Here is a 20012-nt window from a genome sequence, read left to right on the forward strand (position 1 = left end):
TTGCCGAGTCAAACAGTAATTCTACTTTTAGTTCTTTGAAAAATTTTCGAACTCCTGAAAGCAGACTGTTCTTGAATGCATAACTCAACATCATCGAACGCCTTAACTCATTCAAGTTAAGAAATAGTAAGTTCCCACTGTGCTGCTTTTTATACTATTTTTAATATTTTTATTATTTTTACATTTTCTTTATATTACTTATTAAAGAAATTAAGAAAGTGAATAGTGAAAAACATGTCTTCAAACACTGTAGAAGTAAACATTTACTTGTGCAATTAAAAATGAGGGATCCAGGCCAGGCACAGTGGCTCACTCCTGTGAGCCACTTTGGGAGGCCGAGGTGGGCGGATCACTTAAGGCCAGGAGTTTGAGACCAGCCTGGCCAACATGGTGAAATCCCACCTGTACTAAAAAAAAATACGAAAATTAGCCAGGCATGGTGGCATATGCCTGTAGTCCCAGCTACTTGGGAGGCTGAGGCAGGAGAATCCTTGAACCTAGGAGGCAGAGGCTGCAGTGAGCCAAGATTGTGCCACTGCACTCCAGCCTGGTCAACAGAGCAAGACTCTGTCTCAAAAAAAAGAGAGGTCCTCCCCCCATCTCAGGTCTTTGCTATTCTAATGATGAATGTTTTGTTTATTAAAATAGGATCTTTAACTGTCACTTCTTTATTATTCCAAGATAACAGATTTTAGAATTTTGAAGCTAGAAGGGATCTTAAAAAACTGATTCAACTTTCTTATTTTAAAGATAGGGAAACAGGAGAGAGGAGAGGCCAAAGTGATTTGCTGACTCTGGCCAACATTCGCAGCATTACATTTACCTAAGCATTTATCATTTAAATTATTCCCTGATTCAGACAGGCCAGCTCTGTATTTAATTTGAATTCATGGGCCTTTCTCTGTGAACATCACCCTTCCAGTGAAGAGACATTGCAAGAAATAAAGCCAACAACCTACCACACCAGTGTTTGGAAGCAAAGTTCCTATTCAGGTCTGTTCCGATGCAATGATTGTTCGCATAGAAAGAACGGTTCTTTCTCCACATTCGATTCTACATAAACAAAATACAAACAGACAACCTGGGTAGCCATGTTCAAGGCCTGAGGAAAGACACGCATTTGAAAGTCCATGAAGCCAGAATTGCCTTTCTCTTGTTCAACCCCATACCTTGCATGGCTTCATCACATCGCTGTTGTTGCAATATTCCTTTGCACGGTCCCTATTGCTATCCAGGTTTCAGTCAATCCACTCAGACTATTTTAGTTGAACCAAACAAAATGGCAATATGTGATCAATTTTGACTGATACAAATAAAGATTTCATTTCGTTCCACTAGGCTGCTTATTAGCCTTCTTGTTTAGTCTTGTTTCCTTTACATTAATTTTATGCACAGGGTCATTCTGAGCTCCTTCGAAGAAAAGCAAAATAACTTTGTGTCTCAACACTGAGTCATAAGTTAAAATGCTCTCTTTAGGTTGAATTTACCACTCCCCTTTCAAAGCTAGAAAAGGTGGAGATGTGAAGACACCTTTAATCTGGTGACTTTTTCAATTGTGCTGATTTGACTCTGGTTTTTAAATATAAAGCAAATTCCCTATTGGGTTCTTGGGGCAAACTGGGAAAGTTTGGTCATATAAAGAGTTGCACAGGCCGGGCACAGTGGCTCACGCCTGTAATCCTAGCACTTTGGGAGGCCAAGGCAGGTGGATCACAAGGTCAGGAGATCGAGACCATTCTGGCTAACACGGTGAAAACCCATCTCTACTAAAAATACAAAAAAATTAGCCAGGCGTGGTGGCGGGTGCCTGTAGTCCCAGCTACTGGGAGGCTGAGGCAAGAGAATGGCGTGAACCTGGGAGGCGGAGCTTGCAGTGAGCCGAGATCTTGCCACTGCACTCCAGCCTGGGCAACAGAGTAAGACTCCGTCTCAAAAAAAAAGAGTTGCACATACTTCATTTAAGTTCTGAGTTTGGGATGATATAGCACCCTTTTCTCCTACTCTCACCAACCCTCTGCCAAGCCTTCCAGCCTGTTACCACTCCCAGGCCTGTGGTTCCGTGGCAACAGTAGGCCCTGGGGATATCCAGCTCTCAAACTGCGGAAATTAATAATAGGGTAATGATACAAAGAACAGTTGGGAAGCTGGAAATCTAAAGGGTGACTGAATTCCACTGTGATTCAGTTTAAGGTGTGAATATACTTTATTATCAGTTTACAGGTATGACCATTTATTGGACACCAAATTTGTGTTAGGCATTATGCTAGGTAATTCTCATTTACTTAGTTTGGCATTTGCCCACCTCCACCTACAAAATTTTCAGTTACAGTATTCCTCTCACCAGAGATGACTTTTTCCTCAATCTCCTGTGCCATTTCCATATCTTCTGCATAAATTACCTCCTACATGAAATAATTAATGTGTAATTCCATATGTTTCCAATCACACCAACTAATCTTATTCCTCTTAGTATTTATATGTGCTACTCAAGTAGGTTTTTCTAAATTTATATATACCTAGTTATGTTTCTATGTGCCCCTCTTTAAATTAGAAAGCAGAGTATTTCATATTGCTTGAGTAATTTTACATGAATCACCATGTTGATTGACCAGAAAATACACACAGAAGAGTATGTTAAACTACAAGATGGTAATGCAATTAGCAAATCCTGATAATGGGAAACTCTTTTCTTTGACAAATAAATTGCAAGGAAAAAAAGAGAGAGAAAGAGCAAAAGATGGAATGGGAGTTCATGGATTAAAATAGAATTAAAAGACACATAAACCAATCATAATGTAAGAGCCTTATTTGGATCCAGAATCAAAGAAACATACTTTTTAAAAAGTTAGGAGGCTGGGTGAGGTGGCTCATGCCTGTAATCCCAGCACTTTGGGAGGCAGAGGCAGGTGCATCACAAGGTCAGGAGTTTGAGACCAGCCTGGCCAATATGGTGAAACCCCGTCTCTACTAAAAATACAAAAAGCTTAGCCGGGCATGGTGGCAGGCACCTGTAGTCCCAGCAGCTCAGGAGGCTGAGGCAGAAAAATCTCTTGAACTCAGGAGGTGGAGGTTGCAGTGAGCCACTGCACTCCAGGCTGGGGGACAGAGCGAGACACCACCTCAAAAAAAAAAAAAAAAGTTGTTATACAATTGAAAATACTGGCAATACTTTATGGTATTCAGAAACAGCTAGTTTTTAAGGTATAATTATACTATAATTATTTTTTTCAGAGTTCTTTTTTTTAGAAATGCATACTGAAATATTTATTGATGAAGTGATATGGTACCTAGGATTTACTTCAAAATAAAATGAGTAAGATAGAAGTGGGTAGAGAGAATACAGATGAAACAAGACTGGTCATGAGTTAATTATTGTTGAAGCTCTGTGATGGGTAGATAGAAGTTTACTACACAATTATGTGCACTTATATATATATTTGACATTTTCCACAATAAAAGTTAAAAAAATTTAATGATAAAGCCACTGTGCCTAGATCCAGAATTCTATGAATAATTCAACCTGTATATCCTATATCCCCAAGGAGAACATGATTTGTCTTCTTTGCCTTTTCTCCTACCTTTTTCCATGAGTAGTCATAACCATCCACATTAACCACCGGCATAACATAGAAATCCACAAGCCTCAGGAGATTGGTATATTCCCCTATTATCCCATAGAATTGAGTTATCTGCAGATTAAACCAAGTATATTTAATTAGATCTGTTTTAAGTTCTTCTAAACTTAGTGTGTTTCTTTTTTTTTTTTTTTAATTTGTCATTTGGCATGTTCAGATTTGCAGATTTAACTTTCAGAAAGAGTGCTAATTCCTCAAAAGAACTGAACTTAGTGTGCTACGAAGTGGTGATAAATGCCTTACAAGTGGTACAGTCTTCCTAGTTAATGAAGGCAGACAATCGAACCATAAACTTTCTAAATTTTCCTTAAGAAATAAAATTAACTCTTTATTAAAGCCATAGAGCCCACTAAGAAGATTTAAGGAAACAAAAACCTAGATTTAGTTTAGCTCCTTTTTCTGTAATTCATGTTCATCAGAGCTTAAACTACCTACCATGTTTTATCCCCAGATGTGATTACATGATATTTGCTACATTGTCCTTAGAACTTCTGGAGCTCAAGTTTTGCTAGAATTGAGTGTGTTTCCCAAGGCTCTGGTCATCTAGCTTTAGAATTAGGGTAGCTTTTCCTAGGTACTGGCTATGAATTCCTAACAGACATCATCTCAAACTTGTTCCTCTCTACTTTAGAGTCATCCAGCTTAGCAGCACATATTGCAATGTGATCCAATGGCATCCAAATTTGGTGGCTGAGAAATTTACCCCAAAATGACAAAATGTACAGGCAGGAGAACTATAAAGACAAATTTTAGCTGGTCAAATCATTTCACCTAGGACAAAGCTTTTGGTTCAAAACCTTAATTTGTGGCAACATTGCTATATTTTAATTTAATTCACATTTAATTACATTAAATATTTAATTTGGTTTATAATTGTTTGTTGCCGTAAAGTATACTCATGACATTGTTAAGAAATGTCTTTTTCATTATTGACAAAATAAAAACAAGCCTTTTATAAACTTTACTATTTTCCCTTTAAACGTTTAAAATATTATATTCATATTTCCCTAGAACAATCACAAGAGTCACATTAAAAATCTTTGCCATGAATAAATACTTATGAAATTGGAGAGAAAGGAAAGAAAAAAGTTATTTTAAAATCTACTGTAGGTCAGAAATAAAAGGTTAATGAAAAGGAAGCAAAATTTGTAGAATGAAGGAAGCCATGTTTTTTGTTTGTTTGTTTGTTTTTTAATTATACTTAAGTTCTGGGATACATGTGCAGAACATGCAGGTTTGTTACATCATTATACACGTGCCATGGTGGTTTGCTTCACCCATCAACCTGTCATCTACATTAGGTATTTCTCCTAATGCTCTCCCTCCCCTAGCCCCCCACCCCCGACAGGCCCTGGTGTGTGATGTTCCCCTCCCTGTGTCCAGGTGTTCTCATTGTTCAACTCCCACTTACGAGTGAGAACATGCGGTGTTTGGTTTTCTGCTCTTGGGTTAGTTTGCTGAGAATGATGGTTTCCAGGGAAGCCATGCTTTAAATAGTCGAGCAACCAGTTAAATACATTTTTATGCTACGAATTTATAAATTTATGTTAGCATCACTTTTCAGTAATAAGGTAGCATTCATCATTAGAAAAATATTAGGAGAGCCTGTTCCTTTCAAAATAATAAAGCAAATAATAAAGCATTTCTCATTTTCATTTCTATAACATGGGCCAAACTTTTAATAGATGCAGCATGATGAGCTTCTCTTTCTGCTTCACTTTTAAAATTTCCTTCCTACCTTTACCTCTGGTTGGATGGGAATCTTTCTACAAAAAGTTATGCTCTGAGAGATGACCAATGTTAGGCCCAGAACAATGTTACCTGTTTCTTTATCTAATAGGTAGGACTCCAGACAGAAGGAGTGAGTGAGGGCTGAGATACAGTCTGTGCTGTGTGCCAAGCCACACCTTCAAGTGTGGCTATAGCTATAATCCCGAAGGAAGGGGTGCCCATTTTTTCTTTAACAGCTTATTGAGATATACTTTACATTCCAGAAATTCACCATTTTAAAGTGTGAAATTCAGTGGTTTTTGGTGTATTCATAGAGTTTTGCAACCATCACTAATATCTGATTTTTGGAACATTTCATCATAAAAAATCCCCATGCCTATGCCCATTATAACTCACTCCCCTTTCCCTCCCGCCACTTCCCCAAGCCTCTGACAATCACTAACGAACTTTCTGTCTCTGTGGATTTGCCCATTCTGGACATTTCATATAAATGGAATAATGTATGTGGCATTTTGTGTCTGGTTTCTTTTACTTAGCATAGTATTTTCAGGATTCAACTATGTTGTAGCATGAATCAGTACTTCATTCCTTTTTATTGCTGATTGATGTTTCATTGCATGAATATGCTGCATTTTGTTTTTCTGCTCATAAGTTGATGGAAATTTGAGTTGTTTCCACTTTTTGACTATAATGAATAATATTGCTATAATCATTTGTCAACATATGTGTTCACTTGTCTTGGGTATACACCTAGGAGTAGAACTGCTGGGTCATATGGTAACTCTATACTAATCTTTTGAGGAACTTCCACATTGTTTTTCAAAGTGACTGAAGAAATTTTGCCTGACAACAAATAAATATTTGTTGAAGGTACGATTTACCAACATGGCAAGTAACATAATTGAAATCCTGTCCTACTAGAGATGGTCTGCAATATACAATGATTTCACTTATGATTTTTTGACTTTACAATAGCGCAAAAGCAATGCATATTCAGTAGAAACCATACCCGTGCCACCATTCCATTTTTCAGTTTTAGTGCAGTATTTAATAATGATATGGATATTCAGCAATTTATTATAAATTAGGCTTTGTATTAGATGATTTTGCCCTACTGTAGGCTAACGTAAGTGTTCTGAGCACATTTAAGGAAGGTTAGGCTATGATATTCAGTATTCGGTAGATTAGGTATATTAAATGCATTTTTTACTCAGAATATTTTCAGTTGTGATTGTTTATTGGGTTTATTGAGACATAACCCCACCATAAATTGAGAAGCCTCTGTATAAAAGAAAAAGAAGATGAGAATAGAGGAGAATGGAGAAGAGTGTAAGACTGAGTGAGTGATGAGAGGGTGGGATTGATTCCCATCAGCTGGCCTGTGGTCAATGATTACTCAGCTCTTCCTCTTACTTTGCCTGGGGTGCACTCAAGCTTTGCCTTTAATGTGGCCCTAAACAACAACAACAACAACAATTCCTGCCTAGGAATTAACCAATGACCATTTGACAGATAGTAAATTAGTACATAACGACATATAGGTCAGTTAATGGGGTTGCTAAAAAAAATATATAAGACACATGAAGGGAAAATTTTAAAACAAAATGTCATTTTCATTACCATTACAAATATATCAGAGAGCTATCCATCTCAGTTTTTACTCCAATCTCTATATATGTATGTATAGTTTGAACTGTAGCCAATGACAATAAAGTATCCCAACAGTAGGTACTGTTTAGATACTCTCTGGAACCCAAAATTGTATGTCAGCCTAAACCTTCAACATTAATTTAAATTTCAAATTCCACAAGAGGATATTGAGCACCAATTATGTTGACCAAACAATATACCAGGTTATGGGGAACAAAAAAATTACTTTAGAGCTGGTCTCTGCCTTCAGAAAGCTGATAGAAGTGATAAGTTGGAAAGCGAAAAGCAGCAATTCAATGCTATTAATGTAAGTATGATAATAAACAATGGCAAGATGTACAAGGTGGCTCAGAAAAAGGATGGTTAATTCTGTGGAGTGTTTGGGGTTGGAACTCCAGAAGAGCAGGTCAAGGGAGCAAGAAATTGAGGGTTCGGGTGAATTTGTGATGGGACCAATTAGTGAAGAAAGTGTTCCTGGAAAGGGACTGATAAATTAAAATGATGTAGATCTGTGTAGGAACTAGAAATCTACTAAGGTTGAAAAAAAAGCAGTCATAGTAGGGGTGAGAAATGAGAGAAGACAGGAAATTAAGAAGTTACATTGCTAGATGGCTTCTTCTAACCTTCCTTGTTGCCGTCCATGGCCACATTCTGGGTCTAAGGATCAGCAAAACATTACTTCTGGATCCAGAGGATGGCTACAGGAGAAATCTGCTAAAGAGGAGTTGAGATGAGGTTTAGTAGAACAGAGAACAAGGAACTGTGAAGATACGTTGTTAGGTGACTCTCACACATGAACTTTGAATTCACTCAGAATGATGGCAAGAGTTGGAGGAGAATAAAGAATCATGAACCGGGTACCAGGAAATTATCTGAAGGTCAGTGCATGATAGCAATAAAATAAGAGTGCAACCAGATTGTGTAAGTTTCTGAGAAGAGAAGGATCATTGGTAGTATCAGGAGAAGAGAATGCTGATCCACTCCACCAGGCCTCTCAGCACATGGTGATGTGAAAGAAAGAGCAGTCCCTCTACTTGAAGGAGCCACCAGGGAGCAGTGTCCTTAGGTCATGTGTCAGCTGTGGTGAGGAGGGTCAGAGAGAATTCTGTGAAGGCCCTGAGGTTGTAGAGCTCTAACTTTGTGTGCAATTAGATGAGAGTTTTCTAGGGCAGAGGTTTGGCAGGAGGTTAGCAGTGAGAAAAGCCATTTGGCAGAAAAAGTACTTGGCAAGTTGTGATGGTTAACACATATTCACTGGGTCCTACAATGTGCCAGCCCTGTGCTGGATTTTGGCTTGGTGATGCAGTCATGCACAAATTGGTGTCAGCTCTGCCTTTGCAGAAAGAGAAGGATCCAAATTTGCCTCCCGAGAGTACATGAATTAGAAGCTTAGAAAGAAATGACTGGCTTCAGGCTTCTCAAAGTGTAGTGTAGTGGATTTCCACTGAGACTAGACTATAAGATTTTTGAAATCCTTATTGAGTTGTAGAAAAGAGTGAGAGACTTAAAAGCTAAGATTTTAATTTGCCTTTGGGTGCTTTAGTTTTTGAATATAAAACCTACCTTCACAATTGTTGAAAGGTAAATATTTTATTTTACTTTTCCTCCCCCATGCTTTGAAGCACTAAGAGAATCAGATGATCTGAATTAGTTTTAGGCAGGCAAGAATGGAGTTTAAATGTCCATTTAAAAAGACCTTATTGATTGTGTTTCTTTGGGCTACACAAATCAGGTTCACATTGTTGGAGCAAAATACTCAGCTATAAGATCCTTGGGCTATATTTTGTTCATTCTTGTATTTCCAGGATCTGAAACATCATAGGCAATTTATAAATATTTGTGGATTAAATAATTTAATCTTACTAAGATTCAGCAAGCAGCTTGGGTAGAGGGTAGGATGTCTAATAGGAGGGCAGAGGTGTCACGGTGAGAAGGGCAGTCATTAGGGACAACCTCACCGATATAAATTAGAGTCAATATGAATGGAGGTTTCTTCTTGGCCCTTCTCATGTTCAGTGATAGAATGGAAAATAAATGTTCTTACTCCCCTACTTTGGACCTTTCTCTCTTTATTAACTGATGCTCCCTTCACTACCTAAAATAACCAAACTACTCAACTTGGGGAAGGTTCCAGATAATGATGTGACTGGGATATGTTAAGGGTCTGATCAGTTGGAATCATCCTTATTTGGCCAAGGTAATACCAATGGTGTTTGGGAATTTCCAGTAGACTCAGGGAGGTTGCAGCTCCCATCCATGGGGAATGGAGGATAGAAGATTCACAGTGAATGAAGGCAAATAGGGATGTTGCATTTGTCAAGGTCCAGCAAAGGCAGAAACAGTTTTATCTTGATGTACTTAATAAGTGCCAATATCTTAATTTCCTAACTCATTTGTTCTGTTACTATGTATCTGTGAATGCAAAGACTGCAAAAATCATTATCAGAAAGACACATATTTTGAGTTATTTTTCCAGTGGCTATGATTCTTTGTAGAAATCAGTGTAGAGAACATATATGCCCATTTTATAGGATTTGAAGCATAATTTTTACTGTTTTCATTTATCAGGGAGGTTAATAGTGGTTGTATCTTTTACTTTTCCAACATACAATTTGTCTTATATATGGCTTTTTTGATGCAAAACCCTTCTTCAGGGACAAAATTCCCTATTATGACATATGAGAAAACATATTCTGTTTCACCTCTGTAATGTTGTGCTTTATGTTCAATTTCCTAGGGCAAAAGTGGCAAAAGATGTCTGGATAATTAAAACCAAAAGAGAAATAAATTAATTGGGCCCCAACTTAGATAATTCCTTCAGTCCTTTCCTCTACTTAGTAAACATATTATAATCAATATGCTATTTATTAATCATTTTCCACTGTTTAGCTCCGGGCAGAAATGTAGAAAAGACCAAAAATGTTTTGGGTGATTTAAATGCTTGAAGTCATGTTCTTCAACTTACTAATGCATAAAAGTCACCTGGGAAACTTGTGAAAATTGTAGATTCCCAAGCTTCATGATGTGACCTAGGAAAATGCATTTTAATAAATAGCCAAGTTGAGTCTGACACAGGTGATCTTGGGCACCATGTTGAGAAATATGGTTAAGAGAATGTGAATACTTACATGGCCTATGAACCACAAGCAGAAAGCAGGAGAGATCCATTCTCTGGCATGGATTCCACAGTCAATCCATATGGCATTTTTGGCTGTTTGTTCTTTTCCAGAAACCTGCTCAAAGAAACCCCAAAAGTAGCAAAAACAATAACAATAAGCTTCAGGATAATAATTTTCATTTATATAATGCTTATAGTTAATAGTTTCAGCAAATCTCTGAGATATGCATTGTTCTGCATTTCTCTGAAAATTCTCGAGGGAAATTTAAACACTGGTGATATTAAGTGACACTAGTTAAGGTAGCAAAGCTGATGTGAATTGAAACTGAAGTTTGAAGCCAGGACTCTGATTTAAAACTGTTTTTATCCTCCCACAATTATGCAGTCATGTCAGAGCTGCACGTGGAAGTTTAGAAGAAGAGACCAGAGAACTAATGATTTGGGCTGTATCTTCATGCTTCATTTAGAGGTAAATGGGTGTGAGTTGGACGGCAATCTTCCCCGGGAGGTGTGGAGACACACCAGGAGCAGAAACTCCCTCAAGATTTTCCTCTGAGTGCATATTTTTTTTTTTGGTGTGGATTATTTCTTTATTTCACACAAAAAGAAGCACACATCTAACTTCTCATGAACTTACCAGCAAATCCAGGGACAGAGGCTTTTTTCCCAGTATGGTGGGCTAATACAAGCTGCTAACTCTGGAATAAGAATTGTCAACCTTTTCTCAATGATAGCCTTTGATGTCTTTAGAAGAATTATCAAGAACAACTCCAAAATTAATCATATGTATTTGCCTTTAAAAGTCAGCTACAACATAGTTTAGGGCATAGAGCAGTGGTCCCCAACCTTTTTGGCACCAGGGACCAGTTTCATGGAAGACAATTTTTCCATGGATGGGGCAGAGGTGGGGTGGAATCAGCGGTGGGGATGGTTTGGGGATAAAACTGTTCCACCTCAGATCATCAGGCATTAGATTCTCATAAGGAGCGTGCAACTTAATCCTTTGCATGCGCGGTTCACAATAGGATTTGTGCTCCTACGAGAATCTAATGCTGCCGCTGATCTGACAGGAAGCATTGCTCAGGCAGTAATGCTTGCTCTCTGGCTATTCATCTCCAGTTGTGTGGCCTCGTTCCTAACAGGCCATGGACTGGTACCTGTCTGCAGTCCGGGGGTTGAGGACCACTGGTATAGAGGGAAGGGAGAAGACTGTTGTAAAGTCAAACAAATATGTAGACTTGCAATTCCAAAATAAGAAAAAAGAAAGAGTTAGATATTTAGATTGTCATTTGAACCACTCTAGGAGGTTTTTTCCTAACTTGGAGCTAGCAATATTTAACAAGATAGTAAGTGAGAAAGCCCAATGGCATTGGCCACTAATTGTCAAATTGTATAGTCAAAGAGAACTACCTAGCTTATTCTACTCAATGCAAAGAAAATCTTAAGTTGTCTGGATTAGTTAATTTACTTGGCCTTTCTAAGTCCTGGGCCAAGTTTCTTGGCACTGGGTCTGACACCGAAAAGTTGGCAAAATCCCAGAGACTCACATTATCTGCACATCCTTGATCAAGTAAGAGTAGGACCAAACCATCCAGAATGCATGATTTTTCAACATGTACAGGTTCCAGATAAGCATGTTCCAAGGACTACACACAACATGGCTGAAAGCAAATGTCATGGGTGGATATGCCATGATATATGGATCCAATCTGATTGACCAACTCAATGACCAAGGGGACCCAACATTTCATATGTCTGCCTTGAGTCTGCACTGTAAGTTCTTGTAAACGACAGATAAAAATTGAGAAGTCCTAACCCAAAGTCTTATCTTTGAATGACTGAAGAGGCTCACCTATCACAATTTAGATAATATTGGGATACTGTGCATAAATTATATCTTACTAAATTAAATGTACATTTTTAGTGACTACATTATTTTCCAGAGCTTTTAAAAAAATTTTTTTAAGAGAGGGAGGTAGAAAACAGAACTATAGAGTTGTTTCCTAGTTCTGAAAACAACTGGCTGTGGCTATGTTCACTGACCTTTACTAAGGTCAATTTATTCAAGAGAGAAGACATCCAATCCAAGATAGGTTAATCAACTTCTCTTGCATAACATTTTGCAACTGAAAATAAATAACCAAATGGGCGGCAATTGGAGTAGAAACCATCATAATAACCCTACTGCAAAGGACTTCAGCTTTGTCCTGCTGTTTGTCCATTGCTGGGATTTGTTGTCCTGGTCTTACTTTAGTTTCAAAAGCTGTACCAGGAAGTACTAACCAGAGCAAACAGGTAAGAGAAAGAAATAAAAGGCATCCAAATTGGAAGGGAAAAATCAAATTATCCTTGGTTGTAGATGACACGATCTTATATTTAGAAAAACCTAGCCTCCACCAAAAAACTGTGTTAGAACTGATAAATTCAGTAAATTGCAGGTTATAAAATCAACACACAAAATCAGTAGCATTTATATACAACAATAGCAGACAACCTAAAAGAAAAATCAAGAAAGAAATACCATTTACAATGACCAAAAAAAAAACCTGTAATAAATCTAACCAAAGAATTGAAAGACCTACAATTAAGATCATAGAACACTGATGAAAGAAACTGAAGAGAACACACAAAAAAATGAAAAGATACCTCATGCTCACAGGCTTAAGAATTAATCTTGTAACCAAAACAGCATGATACTGGTACCAAAACAGAGATATAGATCAATGGAACAGAACAGAGCCCTCAGAAATAACGCCGCATATCTACAACTATCTGATCTTTGACAAACCTGAGAAAAACAAGCAATGGGGAAAGGATTCCCTATTTAATAAATGGTGCTGGGAAAACCGGCTAGCCATATGTAGAAAGCTGAAACTGGATCCCTTCCTTACACCTTATACAAAAATTAATTCAAGATGGATTAAAGACTTAAACATTAGACCTAGAACCATAAAAACCCTAGAAGAAAACCTAGGCATTACCATTCAGGACATAGGCATGGGCAAGGACTTCATGTCTAAAACACCAAAAGCAATGGCAACAAAAGCCAAAATTGACAAATGGGATCTAATTAAACTAAAGAGCTTCTGCACAGCAAAAGAAACTACCATCAGAGTGAACAGGCAACCTACAAAATGGGGGAAAATTTTTGCAACCTACTCATCTGACAAAGGGCTAATATCCAGAATCTACAATGAACTCCAACAAATTTACAAGAAAAAAACAAAAAATCCCATCAAAAAGTGGGCAAAGGACATGAACAGACACTTCTCAAAAGAAGACATTTATGCAGCCAAAAAACACATGAAACAATGCTCACCATCACTGGCCATCAGAGAAATGCAAATCAAAACCACAATGAGAATACCATCTCACACCAGTTAGAATGGCAATCATTAAAAAGTCAGGAAACAACAGGTGCTGGAGAGGATGGGGAGAAATAGGAACACTTTTACACTGTTGGTGGGACTGTAAACTAGTTCAACCATTGTGGAAGTCAGTGTGGCGATTCCTCAGGGATCTAGAACTAGAAATTCCATTTGACCCAGCCATCCCATTACTGGGTATATACCCAAAGGACTATAAATCATGCTGCTATAAAGACACACACGTATGTTTATTGTGGCACTACTCACAATAGCAAAGACTTGGAACCAACCCAAATGCCCATCAATGATAGACTGGATTAAGAAAATGTGGCACATATACACCATGGAATACTATGCAGCCATAAAAAATGATGAGTTCATGTCCTTTGTAGGGACATGGATGAAATTGGAAATCATCATTCTCAGTAAACTATTGCAAGAACAAAAAACCAAACACCGCATATTCTCACTCATAGGTGGGACTTGAACAATGAGAACACATGGACACAGGAAGGGGAACATCACACTCTGGGGACTGTTGTGGGGTGGGGGGTGGGGGGGAGGGATAGCTTTAGGAGATATACCTAATGCTAAATGATGAGTTAATGGGTGTAGCACACCAGCATGGCACATGTATACTTATGTAACTAACCTGCACATTGTGCACATGTACCCTAAAACTTAAAGTATAATAATAATAAAATAAAATAATAAAATAAATAAATAAATAAATGAACCAACAAAATTTGCTTTGAAAAAAAAAGAATTAATATTGTTAAAATGTCCATACTACCCAATGGAATCTACAGATTCAATGTAATCCCTGTCAATATCAATACACTCTTCATAGAAAGAGAAAAAAAATTCTAAAATTCATATGGAGCCATAAGAGATCTTGAAAATCCAAAGTAATGCTGAACAGAATGAGCAAAGCTGGAGTACTAAAACAGCATGGTATTGGCATAAAAACAGACACATGGACCAATGGATTAGAATAGAGAACACAGAAATAAATCCACAGATTTACAGTTAACTCATTTTCAACAAAGGCACCAAGAACATACATTGGGAAAAGGACAGTCTTGTCAATAAATGGTATTGGGAAAAATTTTATTCGTAAAATTCAAACTAAATCCCTATCTCTCACCATATATATAAAATCAACTGAAAACAGATTAGACTTAAATGTAAGACAGAAAACTATAAAACTACTAGAAGAAAACATTGGGAAAACAATTCAGGACTTTGGTCTCAGCAAAGATTTTTTGAGTAAGGTCTCAAAAGCACAGTCAACAGAAGCAAAAATAGATAAAGGAGATTACATCAAACTGAAAATTTGCTTCTACACAGCAAAGGAAATAACAGAGTGAAAAGAAAAAAATGGGAGAAAATATGTGCAAGCTATCCATCCAACAGGGACTTAATAACCAGAATATATAAGGAACGCAAACAATTCAAAAGGAAAAAACAAATAATCCAATTTTAAAAATGAGAAAGGAATCTGAACAGACATTTCTCAAAAGAAGACACACAAATGGCCAACAGGTATATGAAAAAATCCTCAACATCACTAATCATCAGGGAAATGTGAATTAAAACCACAATGCAATGTCATCTCATCCCAGTTAAAATGGCTTTTATCCAAAAGACAGGCAATTACGAATGCTAGAGAGGACGTGGAGAAAGGGGAACCCTTGTACACTGTTGGTAGGAATGTAAATTAGTACGGCCGCTATGAAAAGCAATGTGGAGCTTCCTCAAAAAACTAAAAATGGAACTACCATATAAGCCAGCAGTCCTACTATTCGGTATGTATCCAAAAGAAAGGAAATCAGTATATCAAAAAGATACCTGCACTCCCATGTTTATTACAGCACCATTCACAATAGTCAAGATATAGAATCAACCTAAGTGTTCTTCAACAGATGAATGATAAAGAAAACGTGGTACATATACACAAATGGAATATTACTCAGGCATTAAAAGGCATAAAATCCTATCATTTGGAACTGGAGGTCATTATGCTAAGTGAAATAAGCTATGCAGGCAAAGAGAAATACGACGTGTTCTCACTGATATGGGGAGTGGAAAACGTTGATCTCATAGAGGTAGAGAGTAGAATGGTGGTTACCAGAGGCTGAGAAAGGGGGATAAAGAGATTGATTAGTGGGTACAAAATAGATAGAAGGAATAAGTTCTAGTGTGTAGTAGCACAGTAGGGTGACTAGAATCAACAATAATTTATTGTATATTTCAAAATAGCTAGAAGACGAACTTAAAATGTTCCCAACACAAAGAAATGATAAATGTTTGAGGTGATGGATATCCCAAATACCCTGATTTACACATTGTATGCATGTATCAAAACATCACATGTGAGGAGGGAGGGAGAAAAAAAATATCACATGTACCCCAGAAACATGTACAATTATTATGTATCAATTTTTAAAAATTAACATCAAAAAGCTGTACCACTTTTTTTAATTTTTAATTTAATTTTTCAAGTTCCTGTTTTATTTTCTGTTAGTGTTTGTCCACTAACAGAAATAGTGTTTGTCCACTAACAGAAAATAAAGCAAGGACTTGAAAAAAATAAACACCACTTCCTTCATTTTATGGAAATGTTAAATGGCTTATCTAATGTCACATAAACAGAAACAGAGTTAATTCTAGAACTGGGGTTCATCTAGAACTGAAGCCTTAACCCCCTAGAGACTGTATTTGGAGATAGGGCCTTTAAAGAGGTGATTAAGTTAACATGAGGCCCTTAGGGTGGGTACTAATCCAGACTGACTGGTGTCCTTGTGGGAGGAGATTAGGACATACAGACCAGGACAAAACTGTACTATTAATGGGAAAAATAACCAACCCCTAAATAGCCAGGTATTAAAGTTGAGGAACACTTGTAACGCAAATATTTTCAGAACTCAAAGGAAAGAAACTCAAGTTTTAACAAACACGACTGGAGAATTAATCCCTCCCCTCACATTGAAAGATCAACAACTTTCCCCACAACATACCTTTAAAACATAGAGTGGGTACTTCTCAAATGAGGATCCAATGTGGATCTTTGTAAGCATATCAGGATGCCTCTCAGTTATAAATTCTATCCAAGAATAGATCTAGCAAAATGGAAACCAGAGGTTAGTCACGAAGCCAAGTTCAAAGCGTTTCCCTGACCAAAGGAAGCAGACAACTTCTTCAGAGAAAGGAAAACCTCTGTATGTGGAATGCATGAGGACCTAAAGCACTTAGGGCAGGATGTTTCTTCTGCTGTTTAGGGAAATTAATAAAATTAAAGTTTTGATAAGTGTCAAGGTTTTGAGAAAGAGTGAAAAAGTGCTAAGATACTTATAACGAGGTAGGAAAAGTTAATCTTTAAACTATGGCCCCTGAAAGTTATTTTTAAAGTCATCACATTGAGTCACTGCCCCTGTGTATGAAATTCTCGTTATCATTCATTCAAAAATTCACTTTTATATGAGACTTTTTTAAAAATGCACTTTTCAAGATGAAGGGAGCCCTGAGCACTGTCTTTACACAGGATAAATGTTTCCCACTAAAGACCTGTGCAAGCACAGTGAGATTGGCAGAATGATGAGAGGCAAAGGTGGGGACAATCTGGAGGAAAAACAAACAAACTCAATTATCCCCCTAAAAAGTAGTTTGATCCTGGACCTCTCTCTTGGGTGGAAGTCCAGTTGTATTTGAGGTTCTGTCAAGATAACAGGGGAAGGAAAAAGCAAAAAAAAAAGAAAAGAAAAAAAATTCTGACTTTAGGCTAGCACCCACTTCAAAGCAAGCATTGAATTATTGTCTGGTTTGAGATTGCTGGGATTGAACTGAGTTATGTTTTAATGTGGACCGACTTTCCAGGGTCCATTCTTAAACTCTGCTGCCTTCTGAAATGGAAGCAATCAAACCCTGGCTTTATCTCTGGGAACTTTTCTAGAGGTGATTTCAAATAGCAATCCTAGCTGGTAAAAACTGGAGCACCATTTATCCTTGGGTTCTCTGAGGTCGCATAACCAACATGAGTGGTAGGTGTGAGTGGTTGTCCCCATGCTGAGAATTAAGGGCTCCTGCCCACCTGCCACCAAGTACCGACCCTGTCAGTGTCTGGGGTGTCAGAAATGTAACCGTCAGCAATTTCCTAATTGAAACTCCATTTCCCGTGTTACTCTTCTAGGCATAAATACATCTGAGAAAGCTACCACAGAAAAATAATTTATGCATTGATACTTCAGTAGATTTCCTCTAACAGGGGAGGCTGTGTAATATGAAGGCAGTTTAACCGACAGACTTTATTCATTTCTCAGACTAAGCTGGGGTAATAATGTAACATGCTTTGAATAACTCTTTTCTCTCGCGATTTCTTCTAAGAAGTAATTTTGGGCCATTTGTTTCTTTCTCCCTACACCAGATCATTTAAGATCTCCTGGTGTGAGTCAATGACAAAATAACATCTGCTGCCCACCAGTTCATCTTGTAGGGAGGGCTGATCAAGAGACCACCGATCAAAGGGAAAGAAGCACTTAGAGGAATATTCTGAGAACAAAATTGTTATGGTTCCTATGAACCTCTTAGAAAATAATAGGGGCGGGGGTGCAGAGAGAAGTACAAGATATTTTCTAGAATGTCATAGTTAAGGACTAAATGTTGTACCCCTTTCTCCAATTCATATGTTGAATCCCTAACTCCCAGTAAGTTAGAAAGTGACTGTATTTGGAGATAGGGCTTTTAAATAGATGATCAAGTCAACATGAGGCCCTTAGAGTGGGCACGAATCCAATCTGACTGGTGTCCCTATATGAAAAGGAGATTAAGATATACAGAGAGAGACACCAGGGATGCATGTGCACAAACAACAGGCCATATGAGGCTGGGCATGGTGGCTCAAGCCTGTAATCCTAGAACTTTGGGAGGCCAAGGCGAGCAGATCACTTGAGCTCAGGAATTCAAGACCAGCCTGGCCAACATGGTGAAATCCCATCTCTACTAAAAATACAAAAAATTAGCTGGGCGTGGTGGTGTGTGCCTCTAGTCCCAGCTACTCCGGAGGCTGAGGCAGGAGAATTGCTTGAATCCTAGAGGCGCAGGTTGCAGTGAGCCAAAATCATGCCATCACACTCCAGCCTGGGTGACAGAGAGAAACTGTCTCAAAAAAAAAAAAAAAAAAAAAAGGAAAGAAAAGGCCATATGAGGAAGAACACTGTGAGATGGCAACTACCTGCAAGCTGAGGAAAGAGGCCTCAGTAGAAACCAAATCTACTGACACCTTGATCTTCTGGCCTCTAGAATCGTGAGAAAATAAATTTCTGTGATTTCAGCTACACAGTCTGTGGTATTTTATTACCGCAGCCCTAGCAAACTAATAGAGCCATGTGCTTATTTTTTCCTCCTGTGTCATTCCAACTCTTTCCTGACGATATGGTAAGAAAACATAACTTTTTTGGACAAAATAATTAAAATATGTTTTAACAAATATTTTAAAATACTTCTGTTTGTGGCATTCCCCTCTCCCCACCAAACTTATCACAGCAGTGACAGTTTCACCTTCTGTATTTTGCAAATCCCACCAATGAAGCCTCTCTGCATCGAGTTTGCTCATGCAGTCCTGCTGAGGGATGCTGGAGAGAGGTGGTCTAAGTTGGATAGATGTAGGAGAAATAAAAACAAGCGGGGGCGCAATCGTAAGACCCCCTCAATCAACCAGGCATACATTCTAGAAACATACTGACTTCTGGATTAATTAACTGGGAAGGAACAGATGCTTTTAAAGATTATATATATAAAATTGATTCTCATTACCTAAGTCTTAGATGTCTTAAAAATATGGATATGGTCCCTAATAGTTTCTGGGCACTTAGTCAAAGATGACAAAAATAGTTATATTAGGCAATATAGCTGCATACTCATAAAAAGGCATCAAGGTGTTTTTACTACTTGGAGAATGTCATATAAAAAAGAAAGTCCTCCTGCGAATTTATTCTTTCAACTAACAAATACAGGGAATGGCTTTTAGTGGATTATGTGAAAGCTTGCTGAGGTCTCACCTGCAAATCAACATCTTACTCAAGTTCTCTCTAGAAGGAGTGGAACCTGTAAGTACTGATAGAAAAAAAATCCAATTTCTTAAAGATTAAAACAAAGGCATTATTATTATTATTCATTTAAATAGCTTCCTTCTAAGGAATAAAATACAATTAGTTTTAGTGTATTACATATAAGTGAATATATTCCTTTAATTCAGTGAGCTAATCTGGTAATTAGTAATAGTAAAATTAGGGTAATGGTCCAAAGAGACATGATTAATTGGACTGGTAACTTTTTGGTGGCAGTTTTAATTAAAAGCCCCTATTCTTTAATTTCTGTTGTTCCATAGCATAAAGTGTTACTCCCAGCAGTTAGAGATATTCTTAGCTGTAGACAAACATCCTGCAGTTTACCAAATATGATGCAGTCTTCTCAGGGAAGATATCTACCAAAAAAATGAATGACCACCATTTA

General features: G+C 37.7%; 1 protein-coding gene and 1 long non-coding RNA gene across 3 annotated transcripts in view; one reads left to right on the plus strand and one right to left on the minus strand.

Moving 5' to 3' along the window:
• The window catches only part of LOC129011585 (uncharacterized), a 64536-nt gene that overhangs the window by 10790 nt on the left and 33734 nt on the right, over positions 1–20012 (plus strand). The gene's annotated exons all lie outside the window — the stretch shown is intronic.
• Positions 1–20012, minus strand: part of CPB2 (carboxypeptidase B2) — a 53228-nt gene that overhangs the window by 10439 nt on the left and 22777 nt on the right. Inside the window, exons 5-8 of the mRNA XM_054446686.2 lie at positions 16523–16624; positions 10145–10249; positions 3579–3689; positions 960–1053 (exon numbers count right to left, since the gene is read on the minus strand). Coding sequence (XP_054302661.1) covers positions 960–1053; positions 3579–3689; positions 10145–10249; positions 16523–16624 — 412 coding nt within the window. The remainder of the gene's footprint in view (positions 1–959; positions 1054–3578; positions 3690–10144; positions 10250–16522; positions 16625–20012) is intronic.

Source organism: Pongo pygmaeus, chromosome 14 (assembly GCF_028885625.2).
Source record: "Pongo pygmaeus isolate AG05252 chromosome 14, NHGRI_mPonPyg2-v2.0_pri, whole genome shotgun sequence".
In the NCBI taxonomy this organism is placed as follows: Eukaryota; Metazoa; Chordata; class Mammalia; order Primates; family Hominidae; genus Pongo; species Pongo pygmaeus.